General features: G+C 43.9%; 1 protein-coding gene across 2 annotated transcripts; it reads right to left on the bottom strand.

The window, feature by feature from the left end:
• Nucleotides 1-2,485: 2,485 nt before the first annotated feature.
• Nucleotides 2,486-17,079, bottom strand: EFCAB12 (EF-hand calcium binding domain 12). 2 transcript variants are annotated; one of them, XM_053378092.1, is made up of 10 exons: nt 16,662-17,079; nt 14,227-14,740; nt 12,043-12,231; nt 10,983-11,145; nt 9,031-9,221; nt 8,047-8,260; nt 7,220-7,364; nt 6,406-6,504; nt 4,222-4,323; nt 2,486-2,859 (listed from the first exon to the last, which is right to left on the bottom strand). In XM_053378092.1, exons 1-10 carry the CDS (start codon nt 16,778-16,780, stop codon nt 2,601-2,603), a joined length of 1,995 nt encoding a protein of 664 aa, XP_053234067.1. In that variant the 5' UTR covers nt 16,781-17,079; the 3' UTR covers nt 2,486-2,600. The 2 variants fall into 2 exon arrangements, with proteins under 2 accessions (XP_053234067.1, XP_053234066.1); XM_053378091.1 differs by having other exon boundaries at nt 9,031-9,227; nt 16,662-17,072.
• Nucleotides 17,080-21,491: the final 4,412 nt, after the last annotated feature.

The following is a 21,491-nucleotide window of genomic DNA, read 5'->3' as shown; positions in this document are numbered from 1 at the left end:
CAAACTCGTAAAGGAGATTCAGTATAAGTAAGTAGAAAGAGGTGCACAACAGTGCACCCCCCAACTTCATAATGTGAATAGCATGAACTAGCAAATGTGTGGGATTGTGGTTGCTGCAGTGCTCCTGCTGCTGCCAAGGTTTGTCTTAGTTACATCTATACCTGGGCTGTTTTGTCTTGCTTGACCTGTAGTCAAGCTTTGTTCATGGCTTATTTTCCAGGGGAGATTATTTTCCAGGGGAGATTGCGGCTTAGCTCTGGGTGGCATGGCAGCAGAAGCTAAGCAGCTGTGAGTACTGCTGTCCGTCTCCACACGCTTGTACATGCATAGCCATTGTTTGGCTGAGTGTCATGGGCTACCATAGTCAATATATGCTTATAGGATCTAAACTGACCATTAGAAACTAGGAAAGAGATCTTGTCGTTATGGTGGATAGTTAAGTGAAAGATCAACAGAGTGTGGCTGCTGTTTGGAAAAAAGACAAATTCAGTACTAGAGATTATTAGGAAAGAGACTGAAAAAACCTGCCGGGATTATAATACCTTTATACAGTACAGATCTATAATGTGACTGGATTTTGAAGACTACATACATTCTGATTGCCCATCTTAAAAAGGGATATATATATTTTATTACACTTTTTTTTCATTCCCCTCTTCAAGGACTTCCAAAGTAGCTTACAAAATATAATAATAATTATTATTATTAATAATAATAGAAACCATAATACAATCAAGAAACAAAGAGCAACAAACTTTTAAAGAAAAGAATCAAGCCAATAAAAGCAGATTTAAAACACAAAGGCCTGGGAAAATAAAAGGGGGTTATCTGGCACAAAAAAGATAAGACTTGATGTTAGAAAAACACTCCGGGGATAGAATTTTAAAGATAGGAAGCCACCACACAGAAGGCACTGTCAATAGTCACCACCCGCCTCACCTTGGCCAGTGGGGAACCTCTAAGGCAGATCTTAAGCTGATTGCTCATTCATGCGGTGATCCTTAAGGCAGAAGTGCAAAGAAGGAACATGACGATCTACTGGTGGACCTCTGGATGATTTGCAAATGTTTCTGGCTCCCAACGGTTTTAACTATAGCAACAACTAAGACTCCCCCCACCCCAAACTATGTGCTAAAATAAATATTATGGAAGAATCAGGTGTTTTTGTATTAAAGAATTGTGAGCTTAGCTCGGGGGCAAATTCCTGGGCTGAGCATATGCTCAGGGGGCATTCTACTAAGTTTTACTCAGAGTAAACCGGTTGAAATGAATGGAAGTAACTCAGTCATGCTCGTTAATTTCAATGTCTCCCCCGTCCCCCCAGCCACTATTTCACCCTCATTTGTGAAATATGAAGACCTTCCTTATACTGAGCCAGACCATTGGTCCATTTAGCTGTTGCTTACATAGATGCTAGTGCCTCTCCAGGCTTAAAGGCACAAGTCTTTCTTGGTCCTTTCTGGAGATGGCATGGGTGGCACCCGGCACTTTTGGCATGCAGAGCATGTGCTCTACCACGGAGCTGCAGCTCTTCCCCAAAACAGATCCTGCATGCCTAACATCTGACCACCCAAGTTTAAGGCCCTTGGATTCTGAGCCATTTAGGATGTTACAGTTAATACCAGCACACTGCATCATGCTTGGAAGCAAGGCAAGAGCCCACTCTAGGACTCCAAAGTGCTGGAAGAGGTGTAGAAAGAGGAATTTCAATGACCAATTAGTCAGATCACTTTCCCTCTGAGAAAAGGCTAAAGTCTTTGGAGCTTTTCAATTTGCCAGGGTGCTGGGAGGTGACCAAGAGAGGACCTTGACTGTGATGTATAAAATTATGCTGGCTGGAGCTGATGGATTTGGGAGCCAAACTACACCTGGAAGGCGCCAGGGTGCCTATCCCTAGGCTAGAACCTGCCTTCTGTACCTGTAGTCTCTCTATACATTTAAGAACCCTGATTCTCCATAGATACATAAACACACCTGGTGTTTCCCAAAATTGGGTCTCCACCCGTTTTTGGATTACAATTCCCATCATCCCTAGCTAGCAGGACCCATGGTCAGGGATAATGGGAACTGTAGTCCAAAAACCGCTAAAGACCCAAGTTTGGGAAATACTGAGATAATACAAGGGTGACAAAATCAGCAATGGGGGCTGGGGGAGCTAGCAAGCATGCCCCCTAAACCCATGCATTTACTTCCTCATTTTCGGAATGCCTAAAGTCAGAAAATGCAGTTGGGGCACATGACTTTTAGAAAATATCTGAAGGCAGCCCTGCTTAGGGAAGTTTTTAATGTTTGAAGTTTTATCACTTTTTAATTATTATTATTAATAATATTATGTTGGGAGCCACCCAGAGTAGCTGGGGAAACCCAGCCAGATGGGCGGGGTATATTATTATGATGATGATGATGATGATGATGATGATGATGATGATGTTTTCTGACAGCCTTGCAAAACCCCTTTAACCAAACAAGACTGTTGCGATCCATCTTTCACTGCAGTCTTCTTACCATGTTCTCGTTTTGCTTACGATATTGGCTTTTCACAGCAGATCCGCCGGAGTAGTCATGTGCTCATGAAATGTCAGGAACATTTTGAAACACTGTCAAATATAATAATTATGCTTTTGGGATTCTGGATCCCCGTACGACACGTATCCTTGGTCATTGACTGGCCAGCTGCGGTCAGGATTGTATCTAGCAGGATAGGCTGGGGACGTGCGAGGGACGTGGCTGAATATAGCATTCCCGTTGTCACGGGCTTCCAGGGGTAGAAAAAGACGCAGTTGGCTAAGAAGATGTCCTGGCCAGAAATTATTTGGGTCAGTCTTGGGATTCAGGTGGGCAAACATCTTCCTTAGTTCACTGAAAACAAAATCCAAGGAAATAAATACTGTTAGCGTGAAACACAAACCAACACACAACCACAATATGCAGGCTTTGTGGCATGGAGACTTCATGAAAACATGGTTCATCATTCTTGCAAGCTCAATATGAAAATACACAGGTCTATGTAAAATGTAAAGGAGGCCTAGCTTTGGAGTAGGGTAATGTTAGAAACTCAGATATATAAGCTAGGCACCGAATGACTCCTTCAACCAAGGTTACAGTCACCAAAATTGAATGTCTAGTTGCCATTTTAGGGCAAGATGGCTCTAAAGTCTTATTTTTCAAATGGTGGACTGACTGTGATTGATTCTCATTTAAAAATCTGGCTCATTCAGATGACAACCTTGAGCTAGGTTAAGAGCTTTGAGAACTTAAGGAAGAAAAGTCACTTGATCCAGGGACAGTGTCTCTCTCTCTCTCTCTCTCTCTCTGCATATGTGTGCGTGCGTGCGCGCACACACACACATATATGCACATATATATTTATATATATATAATATATAGATATATATAATTAATAGATATATTATGTGATATATATATATATATATATATGCGCATATATATACATATACATATATATATGTGTGTGTGTGTGCGCACGCCCTTTCCAACCTCTTTTTCTTAATGGTGGCTGCTCCTGCTCTGGCTGCACAGAAAAAGCACTGGCTCCTGAAATTCATTACGATTGTGCAGATCAAATATAACTGATAGAATTCTACAGGATGTGGTTTTAGTGTGTGAAAACAATCTCGATCCAAGGATCCCCAGATGATGGAGATGTCAGGCACCATCCTGACACTTCTGCACTAGACATTTAAAGCACTATGCCACCACTTTAACAGCCATGCCTCCCCCTACAGAATCCTGGGGACTGCGGTTTGTTAAGGGTGCTGAGTTGTTAGGATACCCCTATTCCTCTCACAGAGCTACAATTCTCAGAGTGGTCAACTCCGATTTGCAGGTGACTCTGAAAACTGTTGTTCTGTGAAGGGAACAACTCTTAGCTCCATTAGCTACCACAGTTCTCAGGAGTCTTTGACTGTTTATACCACATTACTTTAAAAGCATGGTGTGGACACAGCCTTAAATAAAGATGGGATGGGGAGTTTGAGGGAATGCACACAAGCAGGGAGAGAATAAAAGAATGAAGCAGAGTTAAAGAATATTATCGTTAAACCTGGGAATGGGAAGAAACCAAAGCAAAGTGGAAAAAAGGTGAGGAGAGGGAGGGAGGATGCCAACCAAACCTTTAAATCAAAAACCTGCATGAGGAAATTCCTATAAATTGTTTTTAAAACTCTTCTAAAAGAAAAGAAGAAACATTGTGTGCCATACCTTTCCACATATTGTTCCACAAGTATGCCCATTGATTCAGCTAAGGCGAAGTTATAAGCAGTGAAAAAATTATCTGGAGGAAGCACTCTTTTTGAGTGAGGCCTGCAAAAAGAAATGCACCGTGAGCTTAGAGGTGGCCAAGCTGGAAAGGAGAAATCTGACAGGATAGAGGAGCCCAGACCCAACACCTATTTCTACCCAAACAGTATATCTGAAATATTTCAGCCTGATTTCAGATCTAATCCCTGGAAGCGTAGCCTAACTTCTATGTAACACACGTGGCAATATTATGCACTCATTCACACCAACTGAAGCAGGCTCACTGAATGCAGTGGCTGAATTCAAAGAGAAGGCAGTAGCAACCGGTTCTGCCAGCAATGATCACCTGACAAGTCCCTGACCTATTCTGAACACTCGCCCTGAGAACACTCTTGCCCATGTTTGCACTGGTGGTGGGAAGCAGCACCTTGGCCTCCAGAATAGAGGGAGCAGCCAGCAGGCTGGCTTTGGCTGATGCAAAGCAGGAGTGGGGAGCTTTCTTTTAGCCCAAGGACCAGATGGCGAACTGGGCCTCCTTCCATCAAGCACCTGACGCCATCACCTGAGGCCACTTTGAAGGGGCTTGCTGCCTGTGCCGACCAGCTGACTGACAGCAAAGCCCCTCTTGGTCAATTTGCAGGTGTGTTTTGGATTCAAACCATGCCTGCACGTGGATATATTTCCTCTGCAGACCGGCAAAGCTGCTCTGCAGAGGAGAAAACATCCGTTTGCGAAGCAGTGGAACCCCAAACCGTACCTGCGAACAGGCAACTGCAGAGGGGTCTGCTGTTCGTGTGCCCCGCTCACCAAGGAATGTCCAGCCTGTGGGCCTGCTTAGGCACAGCAGGAGACCTCATTTGGCTCACAAGGCTGTTTTCCAAACTATGCCTGCTTGTCCCACATCAAATGTCCTACGTGACATCAGGTGCGAGAGCAGGTAAGGGTGCAGCCGCAGAGCAGCAACCGGATGCTTACAGTGCTCTCAGTGTCCTCAGCAGCACAAGAATGCCTTCCATCAGCTTCGGCTGGTGGCCCAGCTGCGCTCTTATTTAGACAGGGACAGCCTATTTACTGTTCTGTGCTCTGGTAGCTTCTAGGTTAGATTACTGCAGCGCATTACACGTAGGGCTGCCTCCGAAGATGGTTAGGAAACTTCAGCTAGTGCAGATTTCAGTGGCCAGGTTTCTCACCGGGGCAAGACGGTTTGAGAATATTACACCGATCCTGGCCCAGCTGCACAGGCTGCCAATTAGTTTCTGGGCCCCATTAAAGTGCTGGTTTTGATCTATAAAGCCTTAAATGGCTCAGGGCCACAATACCTCAGGGAACTGACCTGGACTCTGCGATCATCACCTGAGGCCCTTCTTCATGGGCTTCCTCTGTGTGAGGTCTGGAGGGTGGCAACACAAGAACAGGCCTTCTTTGCAGTGGCTCCCCATTTGTGGAATGCTCTCCCCAGGGAGGTTTGTCAGGTGCCTTGTTCATACAGCTTTAGGTGCCAGGCAAAAACGTTCCTCTTTAACCAGGCCATCAGCTGATGGACATCTAATACCCTTTTAAATGTGTTGTGCAAGTGGGATTATTGGGTTGTGTTTGTTTTTATTAATATATTGTGTTTTTTACATTGTAATTTTATGTTGTGAACCACCTTGAGATGTGTGATAGTAAGGTGGTATACAAATTTAATAAACAAAAAAGAGGCAGCCTGTATGGGAGAGGGGTTTTTTTATAAAAAAATATTATATACTGATCTCAGGGCACTTCACAGAATAAAATCAAAATATGAAACCACAAAATACATAATCAAAATAAAAACCCAATAATCCCCCCTACTTTAATGTGAGGTAAACATTTGTCCCATGTGGTTTAGAGATAGAGGCCCCAGAAGTGGCTTTTTGCCATCACTAAGACAAGACACCAATCAGCTTTTGCAGAGTGACCAGGTCAACTTCAATAAGAAGGGTCAGAAAGGCTGTGAAAGAATAAGGCTGGAATCCTCACCACACTTCCCTGGGGGTATACCCCCTTGCTTCTGAGTAGACATGGGTAGGATTGCAGCCTGAGGGAGCCAAACTCAATGGCACAGCTCTATATTACAAGCACCGATAAAAATCTAGGATAACACCCAGCAGACTGAACACATACTTCATTAGTTTCCAAAACTCTCTGTATGACTTCCAGCGGGTGTTAAGGGTCTTGTCTGTTTTTTGGACCTCTGGCTTCTTAACCTCTGCCTTCTTCTTTCTAGGGGAGAAGGAAAAACAATTTGTTTAGAGACACCAAGAGGGGAATAGAGGGAGAAGACAAGAAAACACTCAGAACAGCGTTTGTCCGCAAGCCTCCTAATATTTTTGCAGCAGCAAAAACGCTGTTGTTCAAATGTTGCTGAGGAAATGATTTTAAGCCAGTGACCCAGTACGGGAGCCCGTAAGCAGCCCATAATGGCTGTGCTCTGAAGCAGGGGCATGGATGTGGTACAGAAATCCTAAGACCTTCCAGTCTAGCGTTTTGGACTTTGCATCCTATAGTGCCTTTGCTTTTGCTTGTGTCATGTTGAGGCATCCAATGCTCAAAGTCCACCCCCTCACTTACTTTAAGCCTTGGTGCTGTTCAAGCCTCAGGAACATTTCCCTCAGTTCTTGGGGCTGCACTAAGGTATGGTACTTCAGTCAAAACCAGGCGCCCTAACCTTATGCAGCTAACAGCCTATATTCCATGTGAAAGTTGCCCAGAACACCCATGGACAATTAAGCCAGGGAGCTGTGGACTGAAAGTGCCCAATCGATTCAAAATGCCCAGTTGACTGGCTTTGGTTGTAGCAAGGAAATTCTAGCATGAGAATTTGCAAAGACTTCTCTGATGCTTGTACAGGAACTGTAATAGGATATTATCTTCAAACCAAACCAAACCTATTTGTATATCATCTTGATTTGTTAAAAAACCCAAAAACCAAACAAACCCTTTTTTGTCTCCCGAAGTGCTTATGGGTTGTGCTGATGGCAATCTTGGTTGGTATCCAGATTGGTCATAATAACCTCCAGGTTGTCTCATCTTGCGGAAATGGTTCCCCTCTCTTACAATTCTGTCCGGTGGGTAGAGCAAAGCTGATGGTACAGAAAACGAAAATTTTAAAAGAAAGAAAGAACTGTGGCATTACAGTCAACCCACATACAGCAAAATTTCTATCTTAGCTATACAAATAATCCTGGGTAGGTTCAAGCAACTTGTGGATTTCCCCATGACTCACCTGAGTGGTGGACCTCTAGAGCGGACAGCTTTTCTGAAAGAGCCCAACATGAGCTGGTGCATCTGAGTTAATTGGGCGTTGCTGGCGTAACTCTGCATCAGCCAATCTCCCTCCTCACTTTCCCTACCTTACGGAACTTGGATGGGCATTGCCTGCGCTCTAAAGCCTACCTTCATAAGGGCTAGAAACGCAGCCAAGTTGGTGTGCTTGTGGAGCACTTGTACGGAATCGCAGGATACCGACAGGCTGTGTGTTAAGTTCCGCAGCGCAACCCTACACATCTTTACTCGGAAATAAGTCCTCTAGAACATAACTCCCTAAGCAAGTCGGTTTAGGGTTGTAACCTGAGTCGACTGTATTCTTTGTTATACCAGACCCACCACCCATCAAACCTGAACAACTACGTAACAGTGTTATTCTGCCTAGGTATTTTTTTGGGGGGGGGGTTAGCAGGCGACTTTGACCCTGAGCCAGTGTAAACACCACCCTGCTTTGATGATATATACAGCATTCCCTCCAGTCCCCTTGTTTCACCATACCCCTTTTCAGCATCTTCTCGGTAAGCGGGACGCCGTATTTTTCACACAGCTTGAGACACTGAGTGTAGACCAGGTAGCAAGCCAGGCGGTGTTGGTCCACCAGCTCTCCCATTTCACCCTGGATGGTGCTCGGAAAGCAGTGGCCGTCCACAACCGCGTCTCCGGATTTCACAAGCCTACACTGTTCTGCATATTCTAAGGGGTTGGTCTTTCTCTGCAACGAAAAGAGAATGGCTCTTTTGTTACAAAACATCTGTGCTGTGCAAAACATCGTAGTGTGCTGAGGAGGATTTTCCACCTGAGAATTAAAGGACCTACTAAAATAGGGCTGTGTGGTCCTCCAGGTATTGTTGGGACAGCAACTCCTCTCAGTTCTAATCAACAGGACTGATGGCCAGGCATGATGGGGATTCTTGGTTCAAACGCAGCTTTCCCATTCCTGACCTAATGTACATTCCTTTCTAACTCTGAGGAAAGACTGCTGCCCTACACACTGTCGGGGTGGGGAGCCTGTGGCCCAGCGGGTGTTGCTGCACTCCAACTCCCATCAGCCCCAGCCAGCTTGGCCAACAGTCAAGGATGATGGGAGTTGGAGTCCAACGATGACAACAACAACAACTGAAGGGATACGAGTTCCCACTCCTGATCTGTGAAAAGGTATCTGAAAATGGTCTGAGAAGCTCCCCCCACCAAAAAAACCCTCCCTTCCTCCTGCAGCCTTTTAGTGACCCCAAAATCTGCTCTGAGGGAAGGGGGAATCAGGACAGAAAATGGAAAGAAAAATGGCTGAAAGGAGCGTCCAGTTAGCAGGGGGAGAATTTCCACTGGATTTGACTCACTGCTGTGAATGGAGTAAGTCCTTTAACTTGCAAAACCCAAGGTTTGGAGCCAACTCAACAGAGTAAGACAGCGTTTGAGGGGTAACTCGACATGTCTTTTTACAGCATCAAAGGTGCAAAGAGTTCTGCCGCAGAAACACGGTACCTTAGTCCGTCGTCTCATTTCCTTGTATATTTTCCCAGCTTCCTCCATCTGATTATAAGATAGATGCATGCGGTCTACTTCTGTGTTGATGGGGGGAACTTCAAGCCAGTGTATCTTTGCTTCACCAGTATGTTTGGAGAATGTACCACTTCTCCTACAAGACTTCTGTGGTGCGGAAGGTGGGAGCTCTTCTGTTTCTTTCAGAAGGGGAGAAAGGGGGAAACATTAGAAACCTGTCAGAATTTCTCACAAACAGGAAATCTGTGCCATGACCACCAGCAAGCACCTGTCGCCTGACAGTTTAATGCCTTTTCACGCTAGATCATGCTGGCTCATTCTCTTTCTTCATGGGAGGACGTCATGAGATATTTTTCCTCACAGGGGTTTTCAAAGTGAACAGTAGCCATTCTTGTCATGAAATTCTACTCAGTATTGAACCAGAGCAGAACTCCGACGTTTAGTTAGTAGAGTAAAAACTTAAACATGTTGCAGGATTCCCCAAAAATAGACCAGAGGCAATTAATATTGAATCCAGCAGAGTTTTACTGCTACTGAAGGCAAATGAGCATAATGGTCACAAATCCAATACATTCAGGATTGGCACAGTCCATAAGAAATCCAGTTGCAGTAGACTTAACTTAAACTTACAATAACTTATAATAAGTCTAAACCTTAACACTAAGCATACTATGTACAGAACACCACACCAGAAGGAAGAGAGGTAGAAAGAGAAAGTGAAACCATGGCTCCTTCTGGCCCTACATTTATAGTCAGCATGACCTTGACTGAAAGAGAAAGAGAACCAGTTTAAACCAGCTGTACTCAGCTTCTCAGAAAAAATAACCCAAACATCAGTAACCTTCTGCTTGTTTCTTTCACACAGAGAAGCTTCCAGAACCCTCTTGAATTAATTAGAATAGGAAAGATCTCTACACATCAGATCAATACTTTCTGCACTAAGAAATGCAAACTGACAATTCTGGCCTGTTGTATTAAAAGAAAGTAATTCCCTTGCAATACTTATTCGAGAGTAATCACCTCAAATCCAGTAGGGCTTACATCTGCACAGCACTAGGAATTCTAATCTGAGGTACAGACTCATAGAACTGTGGAACTGGAAGGGCCCCAAAGGGTCCTCAAGTCCAAAGCAGGTAGCTATGGTGAAAACCAAAACAAAGCAGCCTTTGTTTCTGATATAATTCAGAACGCTTTTGCCTCTGGCTCCACCTCTACTGGCCTGCAGCCCCTAACAGATTACACACACACCACTGAAGGAAATACAGCTCTTGACATAAAAAGCCTGTCCATTTGACTCTGAATTGCATTTGTTGGGGTTTCCTTGGAGTAGGCTCAGCAAAGGGGAACTTTTCCCTGCACCTTTATCCCTGGCCAGCAGGGGTTGAAGGACTGTGGCGGCAGCTGTGCTGCTCCATCAGTCTCCTTCGCTTCTGACCAGGGGCCAGGATGGCAGCCTTACAACATACTGGACAGCAGAGGAGTGAAAGCATGGACTGAAAACTGAGGGTGGCCTTTCCCCCACCCCCTCTGGCAGTGGTTTGCAGGTTGGCCCAGTCATGCCACTCAATTATTTTATGTGAAGATTGACTCCACAAGACCAATGCTGCTGGAGGTGAAAAGTACTACTAGGGTTATTCAGACATGACTCAAACCTGCCTTTCAAACACGTAGGCCAAACCTGCCTTTCTTTCCCATCTGTAATCAGCTTGGGTTAGCAAGGCTCTTAGAAACTCTTGGAGGTGCAGGATAAATTGCTACAGCCAGGACTCGTAGCATCAGGATACACACTGGAGTGCCAACTTATTTTTTGTGTACAATGAATTCCTATGATAACCTTTATTACAACCATCAGCAACTGAAGCTGAAAACTTCATCCCCGTTAGCGATGTCAAGACAACAGAACCATGTCTTAACACTTTTGCTTGTTTGTTTACCTGGCTTTGATTCTTTAGGCTGCCTCCATTGCTCTCTTAAGTTATCTGCCCATATTCTCTGACACTCAACCAGGTCATCATTGTTTATATAATTCACTTTCTTTGACATCATGAGGTAGGTGATCACGTCTTCCAGGTCAGTTGTACTGAGAGGAATGTTGGTCTGCAAACGAGTATAAAATCAAAACTGCAATCATCAGGTCCAATCACAGTAAGATTGAGGATATGTGACCCCCAAACTGAAGAGAGAGTCACTCCTTATTGCAATAATCTGCCTTATCTTTGTACATTCTTCACAAAATATGCATGTCTGAAATGCATCATATCCTAAAAATACACATGATGTATGCATTTTAACCTAGTAATTGCTTATTTTTAATGTATAGTTTTTGTGCTGAGAACCATATTACAGTGGTACCTCGCAAGACGAATGCCTCGCAAGACGAAAAACGCGCAAGACGAAAGGGTTTCTCGTTTTTTGCGATGCTTCGCAAGACAATTTTCCCTATGGGCTTGCTTCGCAAGACGAAAACGTCTTGCGAGCTTGTTCCCTTTTTTCTTAAAGCCGCTTGAAGAGGCGCAGTTGCGACGGACTGTGCTTCGCAAGACGAAAAACATCACAAGACGAAAAGACTCGCGGAACGAATTAATTTCGTCTTGCGAGGCACCACTGTAGCAAAGTGCAAAAACGGAAGGGGTGATTTCATTTCGATCTGTATATTCTCCCAGAAAGCAGAATTCAGAAACCATTATATTCAAATGCTGACCCATTGAAATCCTTGAGCATCCGTACTGTGTGTGCCCGTTAGCAGCAAGTGAAATTATGTAGGCCAGAAGTTGGTGTGCAAGAGGATGCCTGTGCCCTGATTTGGCTAGAAGCATAAGCATATAGAAGCTGCACACACATCCTTCAACGTAAGAGGAACAAGTGTGCAAAAATGGGTTGAATATGTGATTCCCATGGCTGAGAAGCAACTACCGAAAATCCCCACCCAGGAACATCTACCCAATCTCTCTGTCTAAACAGGGACATGGTTTATAAATAGGCTTTGCTACTTACCTCTTGGATTATTTTAATGAAGTCGGCTCTGCTGAACCTCATCGTCTTGGTCCTGTCTGATTTCTTAAAGAGGTCCACCAGCTTGAGTTTCTGCTTGTGCAGAAGGTTTTGCAGCGTCATGAGGGACTTGGGGTGAGGAGCGTTGACACGAGGGATGACAATCTTGTGTGGTGGCTTCGGTCTCAGATTCTGAAAGACATTGGGTGGTGGGGGGTGGTGGGGAGAGGATAGAAAAGAACACGTAAAACTTTCTTCCTGTGAAGAAGAAACATTCTCATTGGTCATAGGAACACGAAAGAACCAGCCAATCAGTCGTCACAATAAACATAACATTATGAAGCCATGTAGCCAATCAGAGCTGGCGATGTGTTGATGGTGACGGCAAGAAAAACAATTCTCATTGACCTCACTCTGAATAGAGGGAACAGTTAAGTGTCCCTTTTGATCAGGTGAGTGAGCTGAACTCCCTGTCATGCTGCAAGTTTTCTTACCGGCCAGGATTGCAAAACAAGCCTGTTGCCCTGATCCAAATGCAGTTTGTGGAGTTGCGGGTGATGAGTTGAGGCAGAATGTGGATAGGGATGTAGGCAACTCCCAATTAACATGGAGTTTGTTGCAAGGCACCACACATTTAAGTGAAATTGAGTATATTTGAAGAACCACCATTGAAAAAGTCTGCAAACACCCCGTTCGGCCACCGCACCACCCTTTTCCTGACACTTCCGGGTCACCTCTGGGTTTGGCACGATGCATGCACACACGCTCACACACATATTGGATGCACCTAAAACAGTCGCTGCCAGTATATTTAGATTCACATCCCATTGAAGAGGATACACTGTAAATAAACCCTGTCTACTTTTGGATGTGCTTCCAGATACGCATAGCCATGCATATTGCATTACCTTAACAAAATGCCCATTGGCTGCACATCCCTGTCCCCATCCTGCCCTAATCAGGATCTATGCTTGATGGGATTGTGGTAGGAGAGGGTTACGGTTACCTGCTTGGCAGCAGAGACACGCTCCCTCTTCCCCCCCAATATCCTTCCCAGTGCAAAGGTTTTTAACCTTTCGTGTGTGGGGGTGTGACCTTGTTATATTGCATAATTTCATTTGTTACATTGTTCTATTTTTGTTACTGGATATTGGGAAAGAGTAATAGCTGAGATGGGGGAACATTTTTGTTTGCAAAACAAAAACCTCCATTTGGGGTCTTTACTACCTTAAATCAGTCAGTCAGTCAAATTTATCCGAGCTGCTAAGGCACAGGCAGAAACCTTATAAGTAGAATATTTATCCCAACCCATCAACAAATTATGTATTTCTCCCATTATTCAAAACTGAAACTCCCTGGAGAATCCTATCCCTATAAGATAGCACACAGGGAGCAAAACTGCCTTAAATCTCAAAGAGCCGAGTCGCTGAGGCCAGCTGTGGCTCTCTGTGGCACTATGAACTTGCAAGTTCCTAATAAGTTCCAACGCACTGTCACACAGTCAACCCCTCATTTACCCGGGGGTTGCGTTCCGGATCATTGCGCTCTTGCGTGAAACCGCAAACCCTCTGAAAAAGCCTGCAAACACCCCATACCGCCCTTTTAGTGACGTCTTTATGACATTTCTGGGTTACTTCCGGGTTTGGCGCTGTGTGTGTGACAGCACATATATTGGTCACACCTAAAACAGGAGGGACACGGGTGGTGCTGTGGTTTAAACCACTGAGCCTAGGGCTTGCCGATCAGAAGGTCGGCGGTTCGAATCCCCACCACGGGGTGAGCTCCCGTTGTTTGGTCCCTGCTCCTGCCAACCTAGCAGTTCAAAAGCACGTCAAAGTGCAAGTAGATAAATAGGTACCGCTCCGGCGGGAAGGTAATCAGCCTTTCTGTGCGCTGCTCTGGCTCGCCAGAAGCGGCTTAGTCATGCTGGCCACATGTACGCCGGCTCCCTTGGCCAATAAAGTGAGATGAGCACCGCAACCCCAGAGTTGGTCTCGACTGGACCTAATGGTCAGGGGTCCCTTTAACTTTACCTTAAAACAGGAGGAGAGGGAATCTGGCAGTCAGAGTCAACCCCCTAGGCTAACTGTAAGTAAGAAGGCAGGCAGGTGGGGGCTAGCTAAGGGCAGACAGAGATGGGAGGGGGCTGCCACACCAGCCCCTAAAGGACCAGCCTCCACCGCTTACCTCAAGGGTGTCATCTTCCCACAACTTGGCTTGCACTTTAGTCTTCAACGCTTCCTTGTCTTCTTGTATCTTCCTCAGCACATTTTGTTCCTGCTCACTGATGGGCTCTTTCCCCATCAGCCACTGCTCCAGGTCCACACAATTCAGCAGATTCTGCAGTTGTATTCTTCCCTGGATCCAAGCTTCCAGCTCTTGCAGGTCTGCCTCCTCTTTCGCAGAGGTTTTATCTTCAGCCTCTGGAGGTTTTGCTGAGCCCACAGGTTTCTGCTCTGGAGCGGGAAGTTCAGGCGGATGAGGCCTGGGCCCGCGAACCGCCATTTCACTCATTGGAGGGGCGATGAGAATGCGACGTCGAGATCTGGGGGGCCCAAATCTGCTTGCTTTCACTTTGAGGAAAAAATGTGGATAAGCCTCTCTGATCTTGAATTGTTTAAAGCAGTGATCCAAAACCCAATCCAGATTGTCGGCAGGGGAGTCTTCGAGCATTGCTGCATTTGACAGAGCTTCGCCTTCGCTGAGAAGAGAACAAAGGGATGAGGAAGATAAATTTACCCCAATAAAACAAAACAAAAATAAAACAACCCCCCCCCCCTCAAAGCCAAGTCTCTTTCCATTAGACCTCCACCAGGAATGGATAATTCTGCTGTTTCTGCACTGCATTTGATCTGACCAGTCAATCACAGTTACTCAAGGGCACAATTACAGGCTCTCTCTGAGGCACACCATAGCAGTGGCTCATGAAGAAACAGAAAAAAATAAAAAAAAAAAATGAAGAAACAGAAGGGGCTGGAGTGTCTCTATGGCTGGGCAGTTTTTTCTCTTATACATACTAGATACAGTGGTACCTCAGGTTACATACGCTTCAGGTTACATATGCTTCAGGTTACAGACTCCACTAACCCAGAAATAGTACCTCGGGTTAAGAACTTTGCTTCAGGATGAGAACAGAAATCGTGCTCTGGCGGTGTGGCAGCAGCAGCAGGCCCCATTAGCTAAAGTGGTGCTTCAGGTTAAGAACAGTTTCAGGTTAAGAACGGACCTCCAAAACGAATTAAGTACTTAACCTGAGGTACTACTGTAAACTGTTTGGAGTACAACAAAATGTGCTTGTTTGGTTTTTAAAAAAACATTGCATGTAACCCATGTTCAGATTAATATGTGTATGTGGCGTGGGGGGGGGCTGCTTACTTTATGTAATGGCCTCACCCACTATTGTTTTTAGAAAGGGATGGGGAGGGGGACAGTAATTTGACAAAAACTACAGGGGGCTGGAGCTTGCAGATTTCCTAAAGGGCTCTCATACCTAATTGCCCCCCCCCGCATCCATAAACTGGGCACCACATTTCATTAGTTCAGGGTGCAATTTGCATGCACGGCACACTACTGTCATATAGAACATGGGGAAGGGATGCATTTATTCATGGCATAGGAACTACGTTACTTGTTTCACCCAATGAGCGGATAGTTGAGAAGTCAACCCAGAAGGCATGTCTTCAAAGTCTGACAATCCAGCTTGGGTTGCCTGCTGGGTGATTGTGGTCCTGTCTCTCAGCTATCACTGTCTGGGAAACATCAGTGTACAGAAAGAATGCCTCTTTCAGTTGCTCACTCAGTGCCATTGTATCATAGCAGGAAGCAACTTAAAAGCCAAGTCCCACACTATGCTCATGAGAAAGAACTACGAGGTAAATTGTACCAGATAGTTTAAGATTGCAAGTTTTAAAGGTTTTTACATATCTGCACACCCTTCTTTCTTTTTTAAATGTATTTTTATTAAAGATTTTCTTGGTTTACAAAAGTATGTGCAACGTCTCTCTCTCTCTTTTTGCCCAAGTAACATTTTTTACAGATCAGTTTCATTTGTTGAGACATTAGGAAGAAGAGGGGGAAAGAGATGGGGGGAGGTGAGTGGGAGTGAGGTCGGGTGGCGATGTTTCTATTATACTTAATATTTTTGTGTCAGCGTTGCTTGTGCAGGTTTTCTGCTATTCACTTGTGTTCCTTTGATGGTGAGAGAGGTTGGGGTTGGCCTAGGCACACCCTTCTTTCTTAAGGAAAAACAAACCAGATTTTACAAGATTAAAATTATTCTACCCCTATTTCTTTACAAGCAAAGAACAACCGGGAGGGGGGGGTCTTGTCTTTTATATGCTGTAAGGAATGTTGATGTTTTATATGAATGTTTTCCTGTTCTGTTTTACAATACAGTACATTTATGTATGAGTTTTTCTATGTAACTCGCTTAGATACCTTTTAGTTGAAAACTTTTGGCCCATCTTGAGGGCACCACGTTGGCCATCTCCAATAAACAATAACAGTTCCTTAAATGCTGCACTACTGAATTCACACCTCCCAAAAACCCTACTGAACTAATTGTTTATAATGTTATCTGTGGGAAACGGGCTCCGTAAGGCCTCATGCTGCAGTCTACAAACCTCTTGGGCGAAGAAACGACACTTAGCCGAGGTTGCGACGAAGTGCTAAATTGCCGCGATCTACTCTGAGCGCCTGATGTTCCCGATGACCAGCTCGTCTGATCCATTTTGGTCAACATTTCGGTGTAGGATCGGACGCCTCCTAACGAAAAAACTCGTCCGGTGGGTTTTTCAGAAGAAGCTCAGAGAAGCCTTCTCATCTCAGATCGGCAGAGGGAAAAGAAGCAGCAGAGGACGATCCCTCTTCTTTCTCTTCTGTAGCCCTCAAGCGGCCCTGGGAGCAAAAGGGCAAGGTCCGCGTTGTTCTTTCTTACGCATCTGCGTTAGAGCACAAGGCAAGAGTTGCATTTTGGCGGGCGCCAAGGCAACGGCCGCGGCCGCCGGCAGCTGATTGGCCGGGAGACGCCGGCCCGAACGTTGTGTCGGCAACCCTGGGAAGCAGCTCGCGCCAATCCCGCGTGGCGATGAATGGCTCGGCGTAGCTCTTGCGCCTGGACAAGGGATTCTGGAGACGGGGGCCGGGAAGCGGGAAGGAGACTGGACGTGGCGCAGGCTTTTGGTTTGCCCGCAGCCTGATCCTATTCAAAATCTCACTGAAGTCAACGGGGAGCGCGCGTAGCTCTCAAGGCGAAGCACAAGTTAATACTTAAATAGGTTTCTGTGCTTCCCCGTCTATGCAGTTGGCCGAGCAAACAGAGTCAGCTTCCCGGAGCGACTTTTTAATAGTCGGTCGCCATATTTCAAGCAGTGGAAATCCGGAGCTTTTGGGGGCAAAGTTGTTGAACTTTTTAAAGTCCCCCCCCCGTGCCGTTTTTGATCTATTTTTATGAAAAATAGGCATGGGCTGCCGTACATCCTGGGCACCCAATCCATTTTCACCTGGATGCCGCTAGAGACAGAGGTATTCCGTATATATTATATATAAGCGGCAAATTCCAGACATATGGCAACTCTGTTTCCATAGGAGCCAATTCCTAGGGACTGAGGGGTCTTCGCTCCCCCTAATAAAATATTTGAGGGGGCCCACCCACCTCCAGTTGATGGGCATTGCCATTCAGATAGTGTGCGTGTGCCATGTCATGTGATCCAATTTTGCAAGGCAGGCCTCCCCCCCATATTTTATTCAAGTTTGCACCCCTGTCTATTTCACAATTCATCCTGCAGCTCCTAAAGTCTAAAGCATGAAAACACTGCCCATCATGAAATTGTTTGGTTATATAAATCACAATCTCATTGTTGGCACAGTCCCACTAAATGGCAACATTCATGAATATTTCATATGTTTGGTACCAATGAAAACCTTATATTCCACTATGAAATATATTTTATGGCACTCATTCTTTTCTAAGTTTTATATGATTAATTTATTCGCTTGTAATTTTATTTTTCCTCTTTTTATTATTGCTTTCAAGTACAGATAGGGTGAACCCACAGAATCAGCAAGTTGCAACAATCAGCCATTTGGAACTATATTTTCTATTAAGGCCACTTGCTTTTATTTAAGGAAAGGGCTGGTGCTGTGATGTTTTCACTCTAGCAAACACTGCTCTTTGCAGTTTTCTTTGCCATGTTCATTTGCCGCAGAAAATGCGCCCAAGACTCTTGCAGCTTCTTAAGGATTAATTTATTATGTTATACCCCTTCATGGCATGGAACCTTCACAAATGCAGTGAGCTATGGCCCATGGTAGCTTATGCAAGAGTAAATTAGTCTTTGTGGACCAAGATTCTTTGCGATTTTTCTTTGAATGTTTGATTATCACTGAGCAAAAATGGCCCCACCATAAATGAAAGGCAGGCAAATTAAAAAAAAAAGTGAGATTCACATGTTGTACCATCAAACATAACTTCTTTCCCCTCCTTGCCCCCATGGTCTTCTGTGCTCCTCCAGGAGCATATTTTGGGGAGCAAGAAAGCCTATGAGCAAAATGAAGCCCTGTTTGTGAGAACAGAAGTCCATTTCCCAAGTAGTCTGCAATCCACACCTAAGCACAGATGAGAAAATGTGGATTCCTGGAGCAAATATGGCAAGTACTGCATTCCTCTCCCAGTCTTGCTGCCACCACACTGCCCAGCACTAAGCTATGGTTTGCCTTGGTATTATGCCCAAACCTGGGCTTCTGGTTTGTCACCCCAGACAAACCATGAGCGATAGACTAAGAACAAACCTTGTTTACAGCTTGTGGTTTATTTGAAGCAGGACAAACCATGAGTGAGGGATTTGGACATAATCCTAAATCAAACTATGTGTTGTATTCAATTAGCTAGAAATCTGTGCTTAAATTGTTTGTCCTGGGCAGGACCTATTAGTTGAGAGAATTGGGAGGAAATAGGAGGAAAGAGTTTGCTAATAATGTGTTTTATTGCTACGAATAAGGATTTCCTTAAGAATCAGTTGAATTTATTTCTTATGGTTAAATGGGTAGATATAAAACCATGGCTTACCCCAGCTAGTGAAAATCCATTTACACTTAAACTTAGCTCCATTTATTTCAGTGGGTCTACTCCAATTATGACTTAGTTGGTGATGTTTAGAGAAGGTCCTATATCTTGAATTTGTAACAATCTAATATTATATGCTATAGGGACTTCACTAAATACAGTACAGAACTGCATCTATCGTAGAACAAATTGGAGGATTATTCGGCAATTATGTTGCATTCTAGTAAGGTTAAGTAAGTTTCATGGTTGTTTGGTACAGTATTTGCAGTGTTGAAGGACTGAACAATTTAGAAAGTGTCACTTAATATTAACACAAGTCTTGTTGTTGTTTAGTCGTTTAGTCGTGTCCGACTCTTCGTGACCCCATGGAGCACGCCAGGCACTCCACACAAGTCTTAGTCAACTTTAATTACAAAAGGCTTTTTATATCGGTCCTGGAGGTCCTGCTGAACATGATTAGAAGGGACCGGTTGGTTAAAGGTATACAGGTCGGAGCTAAACAGTATAAACTGAGAGCATTTGCAGATGACCTAGTTTTGACGTTACAAGAGCCAGAATCTAGTACTAAAAGAGTTTTAGAACTAATTCAAGAATTTGGTCAGGTGGCAGGATTCAAATTGAACAAGTCAAAAACTAAGGTTTTAGAGAAAAACTTAACATTGACTGAAAGAGAGGTTTCAGAATGAAACAGGTTTAACTGTGGTTAAGAAAGTGAAATACCTGGGGATTAACATGACAGCTAAAAATGGGAATTTGTTTAAAGACAACTATGAAAAATGTTGGATGGAAGTGAAAAAAGATTTAGAAATTTGGTCAAATTTGAAGCTTTCCTTGTTGGGTCGAATTGCAGCTATAAAGATGAATGTATTGCCTAGAATGTTGTTTTTGTTTCAAACATTGCAAATTGTGGACAAGATGGACTGTTTCAAGAAGTGGCAGAAAGACATTTCTAAATTTGTCTGGCAGGGCAAGAAGCCCAGAATAAAATTTAAGATATTAACTGATGCAAAGGAAAGGGGTGGATTTGCCCTGCCAGACTTTAAACTTTACTATGAATCAGCAGCGTTCTGCTGGTTGAAAGACTGGCTGCTTCTTAAGAACACAGACATTTTGGATTTAGAAGGTTTCAACAATGTTTTTGGGTGGCATGCATATTTGTGGTATGACAAGGTTAAAGCACATAAAGCATTTAAAAACCATATTGTTAGGAAAGCATTGTTTAATGTTTGGATTAGATATAAAGATTTATTGGAAAATAAAACCCCAAGGTGGTTGTCACCAATGGAAGCGAAAGCTCAGAAAAAGCTCAATATGGAGGCCAGATGGCCGAAGTATTGGGAAATTTTGGAACAAGAAGGAGATAGACTGAAACTGCAGAGTTTTGAGAAACTAAAAAACAAAGTGCAAGACTGGCTTCATTATTATCAGATAATGGAGGCTTACAATTTGGATAAGAAAGTTGGCTTCCAGGTGGAAAAATCTAAATTGGAAACAGAACCGTTAGAACCCAAAACTAAGATTTTGTCAAAAATGTATAACTTGCTGCTGAAATGGAACACTCAGGATGAGACTGTCAAATCAGCTATGATTAAATGGGCACAAGATGTTGGACATAACATTATGTTTGCTGACTGGGAACAGTTGTGGACCACTGGGATGAAATTTACGGCATGTAATGCCTTAAGAGAAAATATTATGAAAATGATATATAGGTGGTACATGACCCCAGTCAAGCTTGCAAAAATTTACCATTTGCCCGATAATAAATGTTGGAAATGTAAAGAAAATGAAGGTACATTTTTTCACCTTTGGTGGACGTGCCCTAAGATTAAGGCTTTCTGGGAAATGATATATAACGAATTGAAAAAGGTATTTAAATATACCTTCTTGAAGAAACCAGAGGCCTTTCTCTTGGGTATGGTCGGCCAGTTGGTGTCAAAAAAGGATAGAACTTTCTTTATGTATGCTACAATAGCAGCAAGAATACTTATTGCAAAGTACTGGAAGATGCAAGATTTACCCACTCTGGAAGAATGGCAGATGAAGATGATTGACTGCATGGGATTGGCAGAAATGACTGGCAGAATCCGTGACCAGGGAGAAGAGTCGGCAGAAGAAGATTGGAAGAAATTTAAGGACTATTTACAGAAATATTGTAAAATTAATGAATGTTGAATGATGTCGGATAGAAATTAAGGGGTTTTTTAGCTGTAATGCTTTGAGATAAGGATTTGCTGAATAAATAATTTGAATTGGACTACAAGAAGGGGAGGTATGAGGTGGTCAGGGAAATAGGTCATTGAAAACTAAGTATTGTGAACTATATGTGTTTTTAAACTTTTTTGTTTTTTTTTTGTTTGTATAAAAATTGGAAATTTTAATAAATATC

This window comes from Podarcis raffonei, chromosome 2 (genome assembly GCF_027172205.1).
Source record: "Podarcis raffonei isolate rPodRaf1 chromosome 2, rPodRaf1.pri, whole genome shotgun sequence".
NCBI lineage: Eukaryota > Metazoa > Chordata > Lepidosauria > Squamata > Lacertidae > Podarcis > Podarcis raffonei.
This window is presented reverse-complemented; position numbering and strand designations above follow the sequence as displayed.

What these genes read in the sequence shown, in the direction of transcription:
- EFCAB12 (XM_053378091.1), bottom strand. Translation starts at nt 16,780, where the DNA reads ATGTTGACCAAAATGGATCAGACGAGCTGGTCATCGGGAACATCAGGC. An exon ending in GCCTAAAGAATCAAAGCCAG is followed by an intron (nt 9,228 to 10,982) that starts GTAAACAAACAA and finishes CCCTTCTGAAAG; the next exon opens with AAACAGAAGAGCTCCCACCT. An exon ending in AAATGAGACGACGGACTAAG is followed by an intron (nt 8,261 to 9,030) that starts GTACCGTGTTTC and finishes TTTTCGTTGCAG; the next exon opens with AGAAAGACCAACCCCTTAGA.